The 20,235-nt window shown below is 42.0% G+C and overlaps 1 protein-coding gene across 2 annotated transcripts; it reads right to left on the bottom strand.

Moving 5' to 3' along the window:
• Positions 1–777: 777 nt before the first annotated feature.
• On the bottom strand, positions 778–19,864 carry LOC115083765. Of its 2 annotated transcripts, XM_029587781.1 has the most exons (9): positions 19,582–19,864; positions 17,141–17,249; positions 16,305–16,473; positions 14,793–14,907; positions 13,026–13,102; positions 10,028–10,127; positions 8,782–8,881; positions 3,499–3,581; positions 778–1,776 (listed from the first exon to the last, which is right to left on the bottom strand). In XM_029587781.1, the coding sequence occupies exons 2-9, from the start codon at positions 17,243–17,245 to the stop codon at positions 1,746–1,748; spliced, it is 780 nt and encodes a 259-aa protein (XP_029443641.1). In that variant the 5' UTR covers positions 17,246–17,249; positions 19,582–19,864; the 3' UTR covers positions 778–1,745. The 2 variants fall into 2 exon arrangements, with proteins under 2 accessions (XP_029443641.1, XP_029443649.1); XM_029587789.1 differs by lacking the exon at positions 19,582–19,864 and having other exon boundaries at positions 17,141–17,813.
• Between the last annotated feature and the right edge of the window lie 371 nt (positions 19,865–20,235).

The following is a 20,235-nucleotide window of genomic DNA, read 5'->3' as shown; positions in this document are numbered from 1 at the left end:
CTCTCAGTGTGTGGGTGTGTTTTTGTGCTGAGAAAGAGTATGTATCTTTGTGGGTGTCAATGTGTATGTGCCAATAAAGTTTCTGCAATTTAAAAGTCTGTTTGCGATCGAGTGTGTGTGTCTGACACTGGCTGGCAGTGTCATTACTTGCAAATGGTTAAAGAACCAGACCAAGAATCCAGGAAATATCTCTGTAGGAGATATAAACAGATGTGTAGGAGGCCCAACCAATTTGCATGGATGGAACAGGGGCTGCAGCTCTGCTCACCTCTGGTCTAGAATGTCCTCAACCTTTTAGTTATTTAGGAAAGATGAAGTTTATTTTGGAGATATTTTGGCTCAATTCTACCAGGTTCCAGAGCTGACTTGGCATGCTTTTGGGAGCTGTTGACAAGTGCTGCAGGGAAAGGGCTTGAGGGCGTCAGATACCCCATGGGCCAGTTTTGAAAAAATCCCCCGGGGCCGATATTTTCCTGCAATCCGCCCCTATTCATCCTTTTGTTTTGACTGCTGGTACCCCCAGAAGAAGGAAATAAAAGTTGGATAAGTTGGAATCATAAACCCATTGTTTGAGAGTTCCTTCAATGAGTCAAAGGTGGAGGGCAAAAATGTCATTATGGGGGGCAGAGAGGTAAAGCGGGAAAAATTGGATTTTTTTTCCCTATCCAGCGAGAGATCCCCACTCTCTAGACCTCTAAGCCTTGTCCAGTCCAACATCTAACCCAACCATTAATGTGAGCCCAATCAGTAGTGCCAAGGAAGGAAAGAAACTCTCAGCACATGGTTTTATTTTATGTACCTCTAGCAGGGGATACATTTATACAAACCATCTATAATTACATACAAATTACATATACAAGAAGAGTTGACAGTGACCAGATAAATTATATGCAGCAGTTAAGTACTTTTTGGATTCTGCCAGCTGAATTTTCCAAGGGTTTCCCTTTAAGTGTGTTTGCAGCCCAAAGTTCACTTAAAAAATGTCCACATGTAAAAGAATTCAGGGAGCTTTATGCAGCGAGTAAGTTAGATGGTGAGGAGGCACCTATTAAGAGAGTGCATAGTAGCCTAAGTAATCCCTTCCCCAGCCTACAAATAGGTACCTTTCCAATGATAGCCCACCTTTTTCTTGTGGGATTTGGGTACTCTCCTTGTGTGGATATCTGGCAGCACTGGGATCACTGTGGCATGATGGGAATATTTATTTATTTTAAAAATGTATAGCCCCCATGCTCCAGTGTTCGCAGTGGGCTACAGCAGTACATATATAATAGTAAAAACTGACAAACGAATAATAAGGCAAAACTACATAACATAAAAAAATAAAAAATTATGAGGATCTACAACTGCATATATGTGTAACGAGAGAGCAGAAGGGATAAACACCTCTACAAATAAAGCATCTTCATATGCCAGTCGAAAATGATGCGTTTCTAACTGCTTTTTAAACAATTTTGGGCAGGAGGTTAAGCAGAGGGATTCTGATAATGAGTTCCATAAACACAGACCTACAATTGAAGATTACAAATTTCTCCAAGCTGTGCAGTTCAGAGGGATGGTACTTGAAGTACACCATGATCGGTGGAACGTAAGAACCTGGAAGGAATAGAACTTAAACCGGAACCTCATCAGTATTGATAACTTTGTGAATTAACATCAATACTTTGTATTTCACCCACCATTGAAAGGGTAACCAATGGAGGAAGTTTAACATGGGGTAATATGTTTCCTCATTTTAGTGCTGGTCAAAACTCGAGCAGCAGAGTTCTGTTTAATCTGCAATGGCCTTGTCAAGGAAGCAGGTAAATCCATGTAAAGAGAATTATAATCATCTAATCTTAACAGAATGAGCAATGAAGAATAGACTTTAAATCTTCGTCTGATAAAAAGGGTTTCAATTCACATAATATACGCAATTTGAATAATGAACATTTGGTCACCTATTGACCTTGCAGTTTCATTGATAGGTCAGCCTCGAATACCACACCAGGATTACAAATGTGTGGCGTCGAATACCACACCAAGATTACAAATGTGTTGTTCAATTGGAATTGTATGACCATCAAAGCAGAAAACAGAAGGGGGATCTGGCAAAGGAGTACAACTTAGGATGATCAGTTTTGTCTCCTTGACATTAAGGTGGAGTTTGTTGCTTAATGGTTGAAAGATAAATTATATTAAACTTCAGAATAAGAGACCAGGAACTGGGAAAAAAACGTTGAAATCTGCTTATATATTGTAGCTGAGACCTAATCCAGCCATAGGTTACATAAGGGAGTAAGATATATATTAAAAAGCACTGTAGACAGAACTGAATCCTGAGGGTCGCCTGTTCCAAGATCATACCACTCTGATCTATTCTGTCCGATCCAGACTTGTTGAGAATGCTCTGACACGTATGACGAAAACCAATGAAAAACAACCCCAGAGATGTCAATGTCAAGAAGCCGGCTACGTAAGATCTCATGGTCAATGGTATCGAAGGCTGAGGACACATCGAGGAGGATTAAGAGGTAGCTTGAGCCATTCTCAAAGCTTCTTTGAATAATGTTACAAGAGGAAGAAAAGGAGGGGGGATAAAAAGAGAAAGAGAGAAAATGATTAGGAAGAGAGACCTAAAAAAGGAAGGAATAGGAGAGGAAAGGAAGGGGGAAGAAAAGCGGGTGGAGAAAAAAGAGTTACCTAGGGAAGGAAGAACAGAATTAAGGAATGGGAAGGAGGAAGAGGTGGAAGAGGAGAGATGTGAGGAAGGAAAGGGAAGGGAAGGGAGGGAGAAAGAAAAAGAAAAAAGAGGAAAGGGGAAAGAAGGAAAGAATGGGGAGAAAGGGATTTGAAAAGAAAAGAACTTGGGAGGAAGAAAGGAGAGGGAAAATGGAATGAAGGAAGATGGGAGGAAGAAAGGGAAGGGTGATAGGAACAGGGAGGAAGAATAAAGGAATGGGAAAGAGAGGAAATGGGAAGGAAGGGGAAAGGGGAAAGCGAGGAAGGAGAGTGAAGAGGAAAGACCTGAAGGGAGAACAGGAGAGATATGGGGGAGAGGTGAAGAAGCGAGGCCTGGGTAGGGGGAAGTAAAGAAGCAAGACCAGGAGGGTCAAGGTGAGATGTGAAAAATGGAAAAGGCAGCTGGAAGGATCTGGAAGCAAGAGTATGCCCAAAGGCAAAAGTGCACCTGACAGGATTTGCAAGGAAGCTTGTGGCTATGGGGACAGTGAGGAAGAATTTGTATATTATTAGTCATTTAAATGCTTTCATCTTCATTGCCATCAGCAGGATTGTAAAACTTTGGGAACCAGGTTTAAACCCTTTTGATAGCTAGCAAACTGAGCAGATCCAAAGGCTCAGATACGTTGTAGGCTCCAACAGTAATTTATTTAGTCATACATGATAGAAAGCACAAAAGAAAAAGCATTACAATTCGTTTATGTAACCTACTTCTAGGCAACTATCAAATGGCAAAGGAATGCAAGAAAAGTGTCTCAATTTAGTATTAAAGGATACTCTGTGGTACCAGAGCTTTCAGGATCACGCTTTAAGTAGTCATCCAACATCTCTTCTACCATTTCATCAAGTAATGCTCGAACCTCAAAGAAAGGGCATATTTTATTAATGGCAAAATCACTGACAAAGAAGAATAATGTGAAATATGTTTTATTAGTTAGAATAGCTGTCATTTTCCTGTTTCCATCATATTGCCTATCATATCACAGTTGATGTTCTTTTAAGCAAAGGTTAAGGGGATTATACAATAAAACATATGAACATAAAATATGTCATGCTGGGTCAGACTAAGGTGCATTGAGCCTGGCATCCTGTCTCTGACAAGTATCCAGCAGTTCCCAAAGAGTAGATCCATTCCTTGCTGATCTCATCCAGGAATAGCACTGACTTCAACAAGTCTTCCTGGATAATAATGTTTTATGCATTTTTCCTCCAGGAACATGTGTAAACTTTTAAACCCTGCTGTGCTAGTCTACTTGACCACATCTTCTGGCAACAGATTTCACAGTTTGATTGTTTAGTTTTGTTTATTTCATTGTCTTACTATGCCACCTTTCTGTATTAATCAAAGTGGATTGCAATAACCATATACAATAAACTAGTCAATCATAATAGCAATCAAAATATAAAATAAAAAACACAATGATAGCACCTCACATCTTACAATGAATACATAAAATATAATTATCATTCGTAACATTCAATAAAATCAGCATATGATAAAATCATGATGACTGACAAACTGTACATACAAAAATGCAAGAAACTCCTGAAATCTACAACCTAAATGGTATAGATTATGTTTTGTGGAGAAGTTCACTCTCTTACCACACATTCCTGTAGATTTAACATCAGTAAATGTTTGCTTGAATAACCAGGTTTTAATGGTTTGTTTTTTTTATCCACAGTAGTTGGATTCTAATCAAATTGAATTCCACAGTGAAGGAGCCTGATATGCAAAAGAAGTGGTAATTTCCAGTCTGATCTCTGAGGGCAATGGAATCCTCTGTAACGCATGGTCACCTGAACACAACAGAACTGTTGGCTGGCAAGAAGACACCGATATCTTATGAAGATATATTGGTTGGGCTATAACTATTGCCTTAAATGCAAAAAGTAAGACTTTAAATTTAATCCAGCTTACTATACGGAGTCAAATTAACTTCACAAGTAGCAGTAAAACAGGATCAAATATTTTATCTCCATGGATCAGCTTTGCAGACATATTTTGAATTCTCTGAACACTTGTGCATTGAGCAAAAAAGTACTTTCTACTATTTGTTTTAAATCTGTTGGTTGTTAATTTCATGCAGCATCCCCTGGTTTTAATACTATTTAGAAACATAGAGGCCGATATTCAAAATGGAACTTAGCCGGATAAGTACTACTTATCAAGTTAAGTGGCGTCGCTGAATATCCGGCTGCGGTCAGCGTGTGTCGGGCAGATCAGTGACTTATCCAGCTACTTTTTTAGCTGGATAACTCAGGGAGCAGGGAATGGATGGACTGGGGAGGAGTCGAGTTGGCTGGACAAGTTTACCGACTAACTTGTTTATTCAAAGTTAGCCGGCTGAACTAACCGGCCAACTCTGGTCGGGCCATAGGGCTGCCCTAAAGTTATCCAGTTTAACTTATCCGGGTAAATTTAAAATAGCCGGATATATTCAGCGGCGTGGTTGCACTGCTGAATGTACAGGGCTAGTTGGCCGGATAGGTTTATCTGGCTAACTAGCACAGCAGCATGGTGGCTGAATATGGACCTTGTAGAAACATAATGACAGAACAAGATCATATGGCCTACTAAGTCTGCCCATCCACACAATTACTCAGCTCTACAGTCCCTTCCACTCCATAGAAAAAGGACTGCAGAAAAAAAAGACCAAAAGCTAAGGACCCCAGTAGGGTCTGAGGTTTTTTTTTTAATTTACTTTTACCGTCACCTGACCCATGGCTTGATACAGAACTATTAAGTTATTCTTTGTTTTGTTTTTTTTCTCTAGTCTTTTTTCAGTTATTCCTATTTACTTTTTTGATGGTTGCCAGACACCCAGCTGAGGATTTCAATGTATTGTCTGCAAAGACTTCAAGGTCCTTTTCCTGGGTGGTGACTCCTAACGTAAAACCCATCATTCTGCACCTGTAGTTGGGATTATTTTTCTCTTTGTGTGTCACTTTGCATTTTTCCACATTCAGTTTTATCTGCCATTCAGATGCCCAGTCTCCAGGCCTCATAGCAAAATGTTTTATCATGCAACTCAGTAAAATTGTAATGTGCAGGCTAAAATGGGACTTAACACATTTTATCAAGGACTATTTAAAGGCTTAGCCTCAATAGCATGGCCTCAGTGCTAACAAGGACATTTACATAGAAAAGTGGAACCGCTACACTAACTTTCAGGAAACCATCTGTGTTAATTGGCCCTTTCACTGGGCTGGTAAGTTCGGGGGAATCCTCTCCCCCCAGTAGGCGTCATATTTCCTCAATAGACACCATCCCCTCGGGGAAGCAATTGGCTCCTCCCTAACCCCGTGAGACAGATGAGCTTCTGAGCTTCCTCTTCCCCCCCCCCCCAATAAGAATTCACCTCCTTCCCACCCATGAAGTCCCTTCTCATCTGGAATCAGGGCCAAGGCTTTACCATTGTGGCGGGTCCTGACTCTTCTCAGGCAGGAGGCACCTCAGAGCCCTCCTGTCTGCACTGTTGCAGCTTCCGAATGATGCCTACTTATTAACATGATGTGCTCCTAGCGGCATCGTTTGGCAGGAAGGCCTGGATGTCCCTTCTGCCTATGAAGAGCAGAAAGGTAAACCCTAATTCCAGAAGGGATAGAGGCTTCATGCAGGAGGTTGGTAGCAATGCGAGGAGGTCTTTTTTTTGGGGGGGGGGGGCTGGGTCAGAGGTGCTCGAGATCCCATCTGGAGAGGAACCATGAAGGGATCTGATAGAGACCAGGGGAAGATGGTGCTCAGGATTACGACTGGTGGGGGGCAGGTTCTTATCACTGGGGTTCAGGGGGAGAGGACCCCGAGGCTAATTAGCCAAAAGTAAAAAGGACTGGTTAACGGGGGGGATTTTGAATTGCAGTTTTCCCAGTAAAAAGGTTAACATCTGGTCCAAGGCGAGTGTTAACCTTTTGATTTTATTGAGACCACTATAAATTGCAAGTTAGGGGAACCATCTTAACTTGCATGTTAGGGCCTTACTGACCAGCATGATATTTGTATCTTATTCAAAATGACTTTTATTCGTATGCAAACTTTATTGCATAGCCCAATAAGTACATATTGGTCCTACCTTAATTGTGCATTAAAATAGGACAGTGCACACCATTAACGTTACAGATTTTTGCATGCAGACTTCAGGGCTTGAGAGGAAATTTCATGAGCTTCCATGGATCTGCCCACAGATTTCATTGGAAATCAGTGATGTTTCAGTGATATGTAATCACAATATCTTAAAGTTTAATTTAGTTTATTAAAATTTGTGGTGCACAAGGCTCTGAGCAATTTACAAAGTTACATTCATAATAAAATACATAAAATAAATGATAAAAAAAAAAAAACACACATTACAATACAGTGATAGACATTAAAAGTAATCAGACAAAAATGAGACAGAGCATAACTATAGGTCTGATAATATAACCTTGTTAAGGAACAATGAAACCAAACTCTTGACTATTTAATCAGTGTCAGATACCATGAATGAGGCAGAAAATACTTTAACCTGTTGTTTCCAAGTGTTCTTTTTCACTCAACGCACAATTAAACTCTGGAATTTGTTGCCAGAGGATGTGGTTAGTGCAGTTAGTGTAGCTGGGTTCAAAAAAGGATTGGATAAGTTCTTGGAGGAGAAGTCCATTACCTGCTATTAATTAAGTTGACTTAGAAAATAGCCACTGCCATTAGTAGCAACGGTAACATGGAATAGACTTAGTTTTTGGGTACTTGCCAGGTTCTTATGGCCTGGATTGGCCACTGTTGGAAACAGGTGTTGTGACCGTCACTTCCCGACGGCTTCACTCCGCCTACCTTTCCTTTTTTGCGGCTACTCCTGCTCTTCACAGACACCTGGCTGCCGCGGCGTCCGCCTGCCGTCCTCTCTGGCGTCCCTAGACCGGCTTGGGCGCTGCCTCCCGCCATGTTCTACAGGTACCTTAGGGCGTGCGCGCTGCACGGCCTTCATTCTTATTTCCTCATTGGCGAGTTCCTCAGGGGCGTCCCCCTGTGATGATATCACGCTGCCCGGATATTTAAGCCTACAGTTTATTGCTAACCGTTGAATTAGCAATAAATCCCATACTTACGGATGGGATTCGCTCTCCGTACCCAGCTACTCTGCCTTTCCAACTTCCATTGGACTCTTTCTGCTAACGGGGTACCCGCTCCTCGGGGGCCTCTTTTGCTTCTTTCATGTCGATATCAGGTAACCGGCACTCACTCCTCGAGGGCCCATGTTCCCTGACCCGCTGCCTGCATCTATCTCCTCTTCTACTTGGAAGAATTCGCTACAGACACCATCAGTGAGTACTACTATCATCCACTCCTCAGAGCTGTCTTCCTGGAACCAGGTACTCGCTCCTAGAGGGCCTGCCTCCGTTCCAGCGCCAGTGCCATCTCCTATGTGGAACCACTGTGTGAGTTACTTTGCCAACGAGTCTCTCTGCTCCCAGGGATCTGGTACTCGCTCCTCGAGGACCTGCTCTCCCTATCTCGGGGCTTTTCCATATTTGGGACTCTGTGAATGTTCTATTGAACTCACTTTCTCAGTTCTCTCCACTACAGCACTGCTACCGGAGGAAGCGCTGTTCCAGCGCCCTGGGGAATACTAGCCCAGCCAGGCTACATCTTCTACTCACTACTGCCACCTCTGGTGGCTTCTCAAACTGTCTAAATAAAGAACTATCTGTGTTTGTGTGTCCAGAGCTGAGCCTGACCAGTGGCCCCTCACGGGACTTCCCCCCATGGGCGTGGTCAGCTGCCAGTGTCCAAGGGTCCACCCAAACCTCACTAACTATAACAACTGGATGCTGGGCTTGATGGACCTTTCATCTGACCCAGTATGGCATGTTCTTATGATCTTCAGAAGAAGAAAAAGTTGGAATAAATTAATCCACTGTTAACAAGGAAAGCTCCACTGAAATTTTAGGACAGTGATATGGGGTATCAGCCAGAATAGTTTAAAATAAATATGGGCCACTCAAAATTAAAAAAAGAAACAACAACCTTGAAAATACACTAAATGTGACAATGTGAAGAAAAAATAAAAAATTCATGCATACCATAATAATGATTCGTATCTGATAGGGCTCAGCTCCCACTAGCAGAGATTCCCCAAGATATGGTCTTAGCCTCTGTTCAGTTTCTTTATTAAGCTCCTCTCTGAAAAGCAACACCAGAAGAACAGTAAAGCAGGGTTTGACTGACAGCTCAGTGGCCATGTTATGTAGGCTGCCATGCAAAAGATCTAGGTTTGATTTCTGAGTTTGACCTCTGCCACTCAAGCTAACAAAGGCTAAGGCTCCTGCAGAGGCAGCATTTGCACCCTCCCTCCCCCCATCTTATCTTGCCGGGAGGGAGTACGTCTAAGCCATTGCACAACAGTGACACCTACTGGCCAGATTCGGGATGCCTGAATACTGTGGGTGCATATGATCTGTGGTTCCTGGCTGAGGACTTTCACTGTGATGGCTTGGGCTAGATGGAAGGGGAAGAAGAATAACAATGTGGAAACCCCCAAGAGAGTTGCAAATATGCAATTATGCGCGCTGAAGGCAGGCGCTGACTTTTCAGTGCCCGCTTTTTTAATGCACGCATGATGCCCACAAGTGGGCACCAGTAATATGGAAATTAGGGGGTCACGCTAGGAAGGAGGCGCTAGGGTCACTCACGCGACCTTAGCGCCTCCTTCCTAACGTGACCTGCCGCGGCTGCCGGTTATGAAGTCCGACTCCAGTAAACTCAGCCTCGGTTTTCATAACCTGCCTGGCTGCCAGTAATAAAAATGACCGCCAGGCAGGTTATGAAAACCGAGGCCAAGTTTACCGGCGTCAGTCTTCATAACTCGGTGGTCTACCGAGTTATTTTATTTTTTCCACTTTAAAAAAGAAGTACAGAAAAGCAGTTTTTTCTGCTTTTCTGTACTTCTTTTCAATGCGTCTGAGATGCACATTTATCTTTTTGCATTCGGAGTGAATGAGTAATAGGCTCATTCACGTGCATTTGCATGTGGGGAGCGCTATCTAATTCACTCCGCATCAGACGTGCGTTAAATAGGCGCTAATCCCCTTATTGCATTAAGGGGTGGATTAGCGCCTATTTATCCCGCTTCCAACTGCGGGTTAAACAGTGCTCTTGGCTGAGCACACTGTATTGCATCGGCCCCAAAGACTCATGGCACCATAGTTGAAGCAGGTTCCTATTCAACTGGAAGGGACTGCTGAGTCAAAACAAAAACCAGCAGCCAGAAATGTTAAAAGTGTTTATTAAAACATAAGAATGATTCCACTTCATAGCTCTGATACCAACCTGAGGTGTTGTACTCTGGCCTCTAGTTCAGGTAGGTGCTTCATGGTAGCGATGATCCGGTTCTTTAGGGATTGTTTATTTCCTGCATGTTCAGAGGGCACTGTTGGAATTAAATGATACAATTGTGCTTATACGTGCTGAACAAAGAGCAGAGTTTATTCAAATGAAAGTGATGCATGTTAAAGGAAACAAACCACAAGCTGAGCAGTCCAAGGTCTTGATTGTCAGAAGCCTGAAACCAACTCAGTTCTCATGTTGGCCTGTGCCAGCCTTCTTTTTTTTTTTTTTTTTTTTTTTTTAATTAACTTTTAGTTTTAAAGAAACAGCAAGATACATGGATTGAAAGCTCCTTATACATAGGGAAGGGAAATTTTCAAATGCATTTCCATGCGTAAAACAAAAAAACGGTACTTTACTGGAAATAGCCTGTTCTAAAATTGCCTGCCCAATATGCAGGTAAACGTTTATGCGCACATAATAACAGGTGTAGCTGTGTGCGAGTAGTTTTGGTGGGATACTTTTCAAAAGAAGGTTCAACAAAAGAAAACAATCCCTTCAAAACATACAAAAATTACAACAAAAAATAGAAGGGAAAAATTAAATTTCACTATTTTATTACAATAACTTTAGAGATAACTTTGAATAAATTTAAAGACAACAAAGTATTCAATTACATAACAATGCCATATGGAACATAATAGGAATTAAAACTTCCAAACACATATATTCTAGTAAACACCAATAACCCACAAAACATAAACACATTAAAAAATCACATTCATAACCCAACCTACACATGCATACAAGGAAAATTCAAATAGTGTGAACCCCGACAGAGGCCCCTGTTTCGCTAATATACAGAGCTTCTTCAGGGGGAGATTTTCTTAATAACAATGCTGTTTCATAAGGTATTTAGTACAATAGATGGTTCAAATTGAAACAACCATACTTACAAATGTTTCATGGCATAAACAAGCAAAGTATCATGTTTTCAAACGTTTGTGGATGTCCCTTTCATTTTTTCAATGTGGCATATAAAGGTTTTCACTGAAGTTTCACCAAACCCCAGTTTTAAATTTTCATTGTTATCAGCAAATTGAATACGGCTCTGGAGACAGGCTTGGTTTCAAAGAGGGGAAGTGAAAGCACTCCTGACTGTAAGCAGTGCTGAGAACAGCACTAGTTTAAACAAATCTGGGCACACAGGATTTCTGTCTCTTTTCCCTGCACGATGTGATCTGTACAGCTAGTCTTGCAGTTTCTCTTCAGGTGTCTGTTCTGTGGTGTTCCCAGATTTGTTTAAGCTAGCGCTGTTCTCAGCACTGCTTACTAAATTTCTGTTTTCATAGCTAGGTGCAAGGAAATCCTTTTGTTTAATGATTAATTTAGACAGGCTTTCTGTTGAACACATCAGAAGGTAAAATAATTACTGCAGCCAATGATCACTGGCCTAGAACTCCATTGTATTATGTTCCTACAGCTAAGACAACATAAACCCCTCTTATTACTAGGGATGGGCATTCAGGAGAAACAAAATAGGAAATGAGACGAAATTTCCTATTTCGCTTCAGGTTGTTTTCAAAATGGAACAAGTTAAATTCTGACCAAATTTCATCAGAATCTCATTTTGGTTTGAAAGCGATTAATAAAAAAAAAAAAAGTTACCAGGAGGGCCTAGGCCCGACACTGGGGTCTCACCTACGGGCCGATTCAGTAAAGTCCGCGGGAGAGCAGACAAACGCCCGCTCTCCAGGCACGCGCACAGGCCACCCGCCTGTGCGCGCGATTCTGTATTTAAATTAGGTGGTGCGGTAGAAATGGGAGCTAGGGACACTAGCTCGTCCCTAGCGCCTCCTTTTGACCCGGAGCGGCGGCTGTCAGCGGGCTTGACAGCCGACGCTCAATTTTGCCGGCGTCGGTTCTCGAGCCCGCTGACAGCCACGGACTCGGAAACCGGACGCCGGCAAAATTGAGCGTCCGGTTTTCGGCCCGACAGCCGCCGGCCCATTTTAAATTTTTTTTTTTTTTACTTTTTTTACTCGCCATGATATTAAGTCGGAGGGTGCACAGAAAAGCAGTTTTTACTGCTTTTCTGTGCACTTTCCCGGTGCTGGCAGAAACTAGCGCCTACCCAAAGTAAAATATGCGGCTTGGCTGCACATTTTACTTTTTGTATCGCGCGGGCATACCTAATAGTGCCCTCAACATGCATTTGCATGTTGAGGGCACTATTAGGTGCCGCGGGTTGGACGCACATTTTCCGCCCCTTACTGAATAAGGGGTAAGGGAAAACGCGCGTCAAAGGGCAGGTTAACAGTGTGCTCCGTCGTAGCGCACTGTACTGTATCGACCTGCTAGAGAATAGGCCAATGCTCAAAGCAGGGGCCCCGGCCTACTCATGGACATGACACCAGGGTCTCAGCTAGGCCCTGGCTCAATGTTGGAGCCTTGGCTGAGGCCCGAGGAAAGGCCCACGCACAGGAAATTTCCCAACTCCCAACTCCTCACCCGGAGAGGGTGAGGAGTTGAGAGTTGGACCTCGGCTCAGGACCTCGGCTCAGGACCTCGGCTCAGACCCAGGGTCGTCACTGGCGCCCAACTCGAAGGCCGGGTCCTGACACCTGGGCCTAGGCCCTACACAAGGTCCAGGATTCGGCCTGGGCCTAGGCCTCATCTGATGATCCCTCCAGGTAAGTGGAGGACAAGAATGATCCTGGTCCCAGCATTTTTCTGGGTCAGAGGGATAGGTGGGGGGCACAGGAGGCCTCAGAAGGCCCGGTTTCTTTTTTTTTCCCATTTTTTAAAATTAAATTATTTTTTTTTAACTAAAGAAATGAAATAAACATTACATGAACCCCCCTCCCAAAAAATGAAACAAAATGTTTACTTCTTCCCACCTCTATTTATTACTACAAACACACGTTAGGTACTATATGTTCACTACAGAATAAAGCACAGTACAACACTTATGGTTGACAGGGGCTAGATGTTGTCATACCATTCTGAAAATGCTTCTTGTGTAGCTGTAGTCCTTTAAGCTCTTTCTTCAGTAATTCCTTGTTTTCATTCAGTTTCCTTAAAAACAAAATATTTTACTTAGAGAGTACTATTAGCCTCATCTATTTGTCCAATTGTCTTGTGAAAACATTGAATGCATGAAATACTTTTCCTTCCCCTGCTCAAATCCAATGTTGATTATATTAATATTAAAACCGAGGACTATAATGCAAAAAGCCAGGCACAAGACACTTTCCAATTAGGGGAATAAAGTCCAGGATGTTAAACAAAAGAAGTCAAAGTGCAAAAAATATATGATGTACACATATGATGCTCATCATAAGCTTCCAAACCCATAAATCAGGGTAAGCAAATACTAAAATGAGAGTAAGAAAAGGCAGCAGGATCCTTCCTTATTGGTTTATAATGTGAGAGGAAGGCAAATTACTTCAGGTTCCTACAAACCAAGATTTTGTTAGATAAATATATCAGTTTATAAAGACGCACACTTTACCCTAATCTCTCCAGTGTACGGAGATGACAGGAAACGAGTTTCCTACTGTTGCGGTGCAATTCTAATAGCCTAATGGACCTGGAGAAAACTAGAGTCTTAATAGGTTGTGATTACCCTTTAAAGAGGTCAATAATGAGCCTCAGAGGTGCAGACTCAGGGGTGCAATGAAAGCTGATTTCAAAGCAAAACTCCTTAAGTAGCTTCCCTTAGAAAATTCTGGCGGCACGTGAAATATAGGTACAAAATGCCCATGCATTTTGCATCAACATTGAAGCAGGCGTGAAGTACGTGCCAGAAATTACATGCAGAGATCTGAATATGCAGTGTCCGTGCATAATTTTCCCTTCCCCCACCTAAGTCTGCCCATTTACAACCACAGGGGATAGGGCAATAATCAGACTATGATTTTACACTGGTTAAAAACAAGTTAACAGATTTACTCATGAAAAATAGTCTGCTTATTGCCCACAAAGGACCAACAAATAACACCAAGCTTTCCTGACCACACCAGTTACACAGCTAGAAATTATTTTTTAATTGGGTCTGAGATTAAAATGGATGGTCACTATTTCCTGGTATGTCCCTCCCTCCCTGGTCAATCTCATATCCTTTCCTTCTCTCCAGCTTAATCTCCTGTCATCTCCCTCCCACTATCTCCAATCCTCTCCCTCTATCTTCACTTGATTGCTAGTTCTGCCCCTCTCATTCAATTCCCAGTCCTCTCTCCCTGCTTGACCCTTGTCCTCACTGCATCCCCTAGGACATTTCTGCCACTGACCTCTCCAGCCCCTAACCCAATGCACCATAGGCTTCAAACTCCCCTTTCCCCAAACGTCTTTGATCCAGGTGCCCATCAGCCCCCTCATCCCAGATAAAAGCCATCTAGTCTGCCTATTTTTCTTTGGTTACAATATCAAAGAGCCCACTTGATTTCTGGGTTGATCTTCAGTTCCTAGAAACTAAGCATCCTCTGTTTACCCCATGTTTTCTTGAATTCTGATGCTGTTTTTTGTCTCCATCATCTCCCCTGGGAGGCTGTTCTATGCGTCCAGGACCTTTCCATGAAGAAATATTTCCTTACAGTATATCATTGACTACTCCCCCGCCCCTGCCCCCTTACACACTCACTTTTATCCTCATATCCTGACCATTTGTTCTAAAATTTCCTTTCCACTGAACAGAAATGAATGATATGTCTCATGGATGTTTATGAGAACTAATTGAGAGGAGAGACAAAAGTGACTATGCCATTACTTGATTATTTCGGCATTCTGTATTTTTCTGTCAAAATTCTGAATATTTCTCATGGCTAAGATTATATCAATCATCTCCTGTTTGGGGGCTGAACTCACAGAACGTCCTTGGGAACCTAAAAGTAAAAAATTGAACATTTGCCATTAATTTTTAAAGCAGCAGTAAAGTTGGTACATGGTTTGTTTGTATAAGAAGTCAATATGGGGAAATTGAAACAGAACAAGTTCCTGGAGGACAAGTCCATAAATCTTTCTTAGCCAGATAGATTTGAGAAAACCTCCACTTATCATTAGGAGTGAGCAACAAGTATTGGGTCTACTCTTTGGGACCCTGCTGGATACTTATGACCCTCAACTGCCCAGTGTCAGAAATAGGATGTTGGGCTCAGTGGACCTTTGGTCTAACCCAGCATGGCACATCTTATGTTCTTAATGCAAAGCCCATATAAAATCTATTCTTGCAGTATTTCCCACACAGAGAAAGGATAACAGCAGAAACAGTCAAATCAATCAATTAGCATGACTGATTTGATTTTTTTCATCACAGATTACCTCTCCATGCAGGTGCTACAGATTGACTTGGCATGTTTAAATCAGGGTTAACAGAATGCCAACTCATAAGGAACATGCTAAACTAATCTTAGTTTTGCACCCATTGCATATATGAATATGCAATATTGTTTTAATTGGAGAGATTGGAACAGAGGCAAATTACAGACTGGCTCAGCTTGTATCTGATAGCCTGGACTTACTTTGTATCTCTATAGGTAAAGAACTCTCAATATCATTCAGCATCCATAGAGCTCATATGCTACCCCTCAGTTCTGGCAGGAGTGTCCCTTTGCTCCCCCAGCAAACCTCAGACATCCACACTCCAGCCCTGTGGTCTTCTGGACTGTAGCATAGAACTTTCTTATCAAAAACCTCAGCAAAACTCCTCTGTGCAAATTCTAAGCACTGATTCCTGAGAACCCTTAGTCAGGAATCCTCTCCTTAATCTCCTTCAAGCTCTCTCTCTCTCTCTCTTCTCCTTCAATCTTCTTGTGAGAAACACCAGAAACCCATCCCCTTAGGGGGAAAGAACCTCCCACAGATCACTGCCTGACTCACTCCCCCCCCCCCCCCCCCCCCCGAACTCTACATGAACTTTCCACTGCTGGAAAAACTCTTAGAGCTAAACACACAGGATATAGTCTAGTGGTCTACAAGAGGGTCACACTAGTTTAGTGGTTATCAATGAATGAATGATGGTCATTGGTTGCCAAGTACAACTGGCCAAAAAATGACTGCAATTGGCGAATTAACCGGAGATGGCAAATAATTGTATGAACTATAGAGGAAATTTGTGGAGCAAAAGTTAGATGGCTATCAAATTTTAACTCTAGACTGCTTGCCTGTGACGCTGGTCTTAATTGATATCCAGAGATCTGCAGAAATAACAGGTTCCTCCTAGAAAGGCAAAGTAAAGATGACTTCTCTTGGTTTAACTTTAATTTGGTGTATTAATACTAACCCAGCTTTAAGTGCTCAGAATAACTTTGCCTCATTATTTCGGCTCCCAAAGGACCAAAGTGCTTTAGAACCTCTTTTGGAAGTTCTGCTGCAGTCAGAGGTAGGTTTGCAATTTTTGCTTCCTGTGATTTCCCATCTTGACTAAGTACACCAGCTCTGCGAAAGGGCATCTGTGGCAGAACAGGAAGTCATACAGCTCTTAACTTAAACATCCTCATTTACAGTTTTATGTCTCAATATTTTATTTTATCCATTTATATGAAAAGCTATGGCCAAATTCCTATTTTATTAAACCCCAGCATTGCTTGTGCTGCTATATAAAGTATAACAAGAAAGGAACGCCTGCTGTTACCGTTACTCTTGCTGTTAGACTTGGTGGCGCACACTGAATTACAAAATGCACAAAAAAATGTACTTTTGTGTGTATTGTTTAGTCTTTCCATGAGTCTAATGATAATCTGTCCAGCTTCCTTCATTAAAATATCCAACAAAAACACAAACAGTTCTCTTCAACTAGTGCTGGAATTTTAGTCAAGGGTTATGGTTTTACAGTCTTAAGCAAACAATGTTCTGTAATCGAGGCAGTGCCAATTAAAAAGATGTTAACTGAATTCAAAACAATGTTTAAATCAGATCTATAGTTGAGCCCGAAATGAATGGAAATTATCCAGGATTTATGCAAAACGTTTGTGTCACACAGTAGAAGCCAATGTCCATTTTTATTCATTCTTTGCCAATGACAGAACTGAAGAACACAGCACAACCAACAAGCACAATGCACGTAGAATAACAGAATGGGATCCAACATTAAGTGATGGCATGCTCCTTCTTTTTTACCTGGATGTTATTTTGCATTGGGAAACCCAGCTTCAGATGTACAGCCCGGACCCTGGCATGGTGTCTTACCAGCCTTTCACCTAATTCTCTGTCCTGGTCACCCATTTACCTAAAACATACAGCAGTTTATAGTAGAAATAAGCTGGACAAGCTCACAGAATGCAATATTGATGAAAGGAATACTTTAGGACACTTGAGGTAAATTGGCCCATTTAGCCCAGTTAGCTGGATACATTGTCATGGATATTCAGTGGTGTGCTGCAGATTAGATGATCTGCTGAATACAGCCAGATAAAGTCCTAGTTAGTCGAATAAACTCATCCAGCTAACTTCAAGATTAATCTTTGACACAAACAGATTTAGCCAGATAAGTTAATCGGCTAACTTAACTCTGCCCTATAATGTCCCTGAAACCCCTAAACTTTATCTGGCTCAACAGTTATTCAGATAAATTGGAGGTGTTCAAAACAATGGGAAATTTAAAGCCTGAAGTTTATCCAGCTAAGACCTGAAATTAGCTTGAAAAACCGTCTAAATATTGAGCCCCTTAGTCTCACTAGGATCCTAAATTTAGAGTCCTAAAAGGTGATAGCTACAAGGGCTGAGTTTGAATGGGGAAACAAATTTAAATGCTTAGCACTGATTTTTAGTATTAGGCATCTAATTTAGGAGTCTAAATTTAGACAAATGAATAGCACCCCTAAACTTATGATAACTTAGGGGGTCATTCACAAAAGCTTTCGCAAGCGAAAAGGGACTTTTCGCGTGCGATACGGTGATCAGGGTGGAGTCGGCCCCGGAAGAGGAGGAGTCGGAGTATCACCGGGGCCGACGCTGTGGTGACATCACTGGCGGCGAAAGGTAAGGACCCTTATCGCCGCCAGTTTCACGCCCGCCCCCCGCTTCACCCACCACCCCCTGTTACCACCAGGCCTTAGGCACCTAAGTTCAGCTGAAAATAGGAACCTAAGATCTCTATTTACTAAGCATTTTTCACATAGACAAAAAATGGAAGAAAACCTTTAGCAAATGACTCCATAAGTTAGATGCCTAAATTTAGGTGTCCAGCATTTTTTTTTTTTTATATATTGGCTTCAATCTGTATTTGTTCTTGATGTATTTTTTTTAAATTTGAAAACAATTTCTGGGTGTTAAAAAAAGGGAAGAATTAGATGGATAAAATAAATGCACTCTAATGTTATGGTGTCAGATGATATAAGCTCGTCGTTGGAAACCCTTCTATCAGGCTCTGCACATGGGTACCACCAACCTAGTCCTCATGGAGCCCGTGCGAGAGTCCATGTAGAAAAACACCTCCAGCTGCAAACTACATAGAGGATGATTTCCAAAGGGACCCAGCCGGGCAACTAAGGCATCAATCACCCAGCTAGATTCCCCTGGATGGAAACTGTCCAGTGCGGAGCAGATAAATGAACCCTCCTGAATTCACTGGGCAGCTCTACTTCCCCACGGCAAATAAATAAATGAGTAGTCCCAGAATCAGTCAGGGGTGGGAAAAATCTGTAGATTTGATTTTCAAGTCTACACATAGTGCTTGCTTTCATTCCACCAACTGCAGAAACTGGAGGTGAATGGTAAGTGGGGCCTTTTGCACCCTGAAACCTGGTAGGCAAAGGGATTTCCCTTTGAAGATTCACTACAAAATTAGTGGGTGTAGAAGTCCCTTAGGACCCTTGCACCAAGATGGGCAAGTAAAACTTGTCCTCAAAACTTGTCCTCAAAATGGCCAGGGTGGAAGCCAAAACTGCACAAAACCTGCTCCGAGAAGCAAAGAAAAATCCTATTTTAGTCCATTCTTAAATTAATTAATTTTTAAAGAAATGGTTCTGTAAAGTGTGATCATTTTTTTGCAATGAATGAAATGAATTTAGTGATAAAAACCATTAATAATGATTTTATTGCTATCTACACCTAAACAAGGGTAGTCATGTCTGTATTTGGGGGGGGGGGGGGGGGGGGGGGGGGTTGTTCTGTGCCCTTCTGTTTTTCTCTGGAATCTGATGCTCATATCCTACCAGTATTTCCAAAAAAGGAAGCAGGATCTCAGTGTCACTTCCATCCCACAATCAAACAGGATGGGAGTTTTATTAAAAAAAATAAAAATAGAAAGACTAAGTAGGTTTTTTAAGGACACACAGTTGCCAATACACCTACAGGACCATTGTGCATTGCATCAGCCTTCCTTATTCCTTGCTCTAACCAGTCCTAAAAGCAAATTCCTCCCTCTTTCTGATTCTCCCACCTCCATTCTTTCTTTTAGAGAGCATGGTTTCACTTTCCCCTGTCCCCATCAGGCACCACAGGAAATTATGAAGCTTTGAAATAAGCATCTTATGTCACAGAGTGTTTTCTTATTTTTTTAAGCTGCAGATCTGAAGCAAAGTCAAGATTACAGATATAAGGCAAACCGACATGCTTACCTGGTAAATCACCTTCACAGGTTTAAAGTTTGGACTAATGGTTGCTATGTGCGTGCACTCTGACAGTCATTCAGGAGGTTTCCTCTGGGTCCTAGCGCCCAACCTATTCTACCATGCAGCTCAACCCAGGAGTGTCAGATTAGTAACAGAAAAGACAAGGAAAAAGAAATATACAGTCACAGTGAAAGTATTTCTCCCTGTAACTATTTGATTCTTTTTGGTAAAATACAAAATATCCTTAACCTAGAATAAGGGCCCATCAAAAATGATGGGGGGGAAACATTAATGCATGTAGAGTAGAGATGGCCAACTCAAGTCCTCAAGAGACAAAAATGGGCCAGGTTTTCAGAATATCCATAATGAATATGCATGAAATAGATTTGCATACAATGGAGGCAGTGCCTGCAAATCTCTCTCTTCCATTTTCATAGTGGATATCCTGAAAATCAGACCTGTTTGTGGCTCTTGAGGACTGGAATTGGCTACCCCTGATGTAGATTCATCCCCTAACCTTCCCATCCTCCCTGGGAGCACCCCCTTTTCTCAGTATAGGAAAGACAGGGCTGTAAAAGTACCTGTGCTGTTACGCTGTGCACATACGTTTTACTGCACAGAGGCTGGACAATGCTCAAAAGGACATTTTACATGCATGGA

This window comes from Rhinatrema bivittatum, chromosome 1 (assembly GCF_901001135.1).
Source record: "Rhinatrema bivittatum chromosome 1, aRhiBiv1.1, whole genome shotgun sequence".
In the NCBI taxonomy this organism is placed as follows: domain Eukaryota; kingdom Metazoa; phylum Chordata; class Amphibia; order Gymnophiona; family Rhinatrematidae; genus Rhinatrema; species Rhinatrema bivittatum.
The sequence above is the reverse complement of the archived record's forward strand: the minus strand, read 5'-3'. Positions and strand labels throughout refer to the sequence as shown.

Bases quoted from the DNA above. Each gene is read 5' to 3' on its own strand.
- LOC115083765 (XM_029587781.1), bottom strand. From the start codon at position 17,245: ATGGGTGACCAGGACAGAGAATTAGGTGAAAGGCTGGTAAGACACCAT. The intron at 16,474-17,140 runs GTAAAAAAGAAG...GTTCTGCCACAG, and splicing joins CAATGCAAAATAACATCCAG to ATGCCCTTTCGCAGAGCTGG. The intron at 8,882-10,027 runs GTTGGTATCAGA...GTTGCTTTTCAG, and splicing joins GCCAGAGTACAACACCTCAG to AGAGGAGCTTAATAAAGAAA.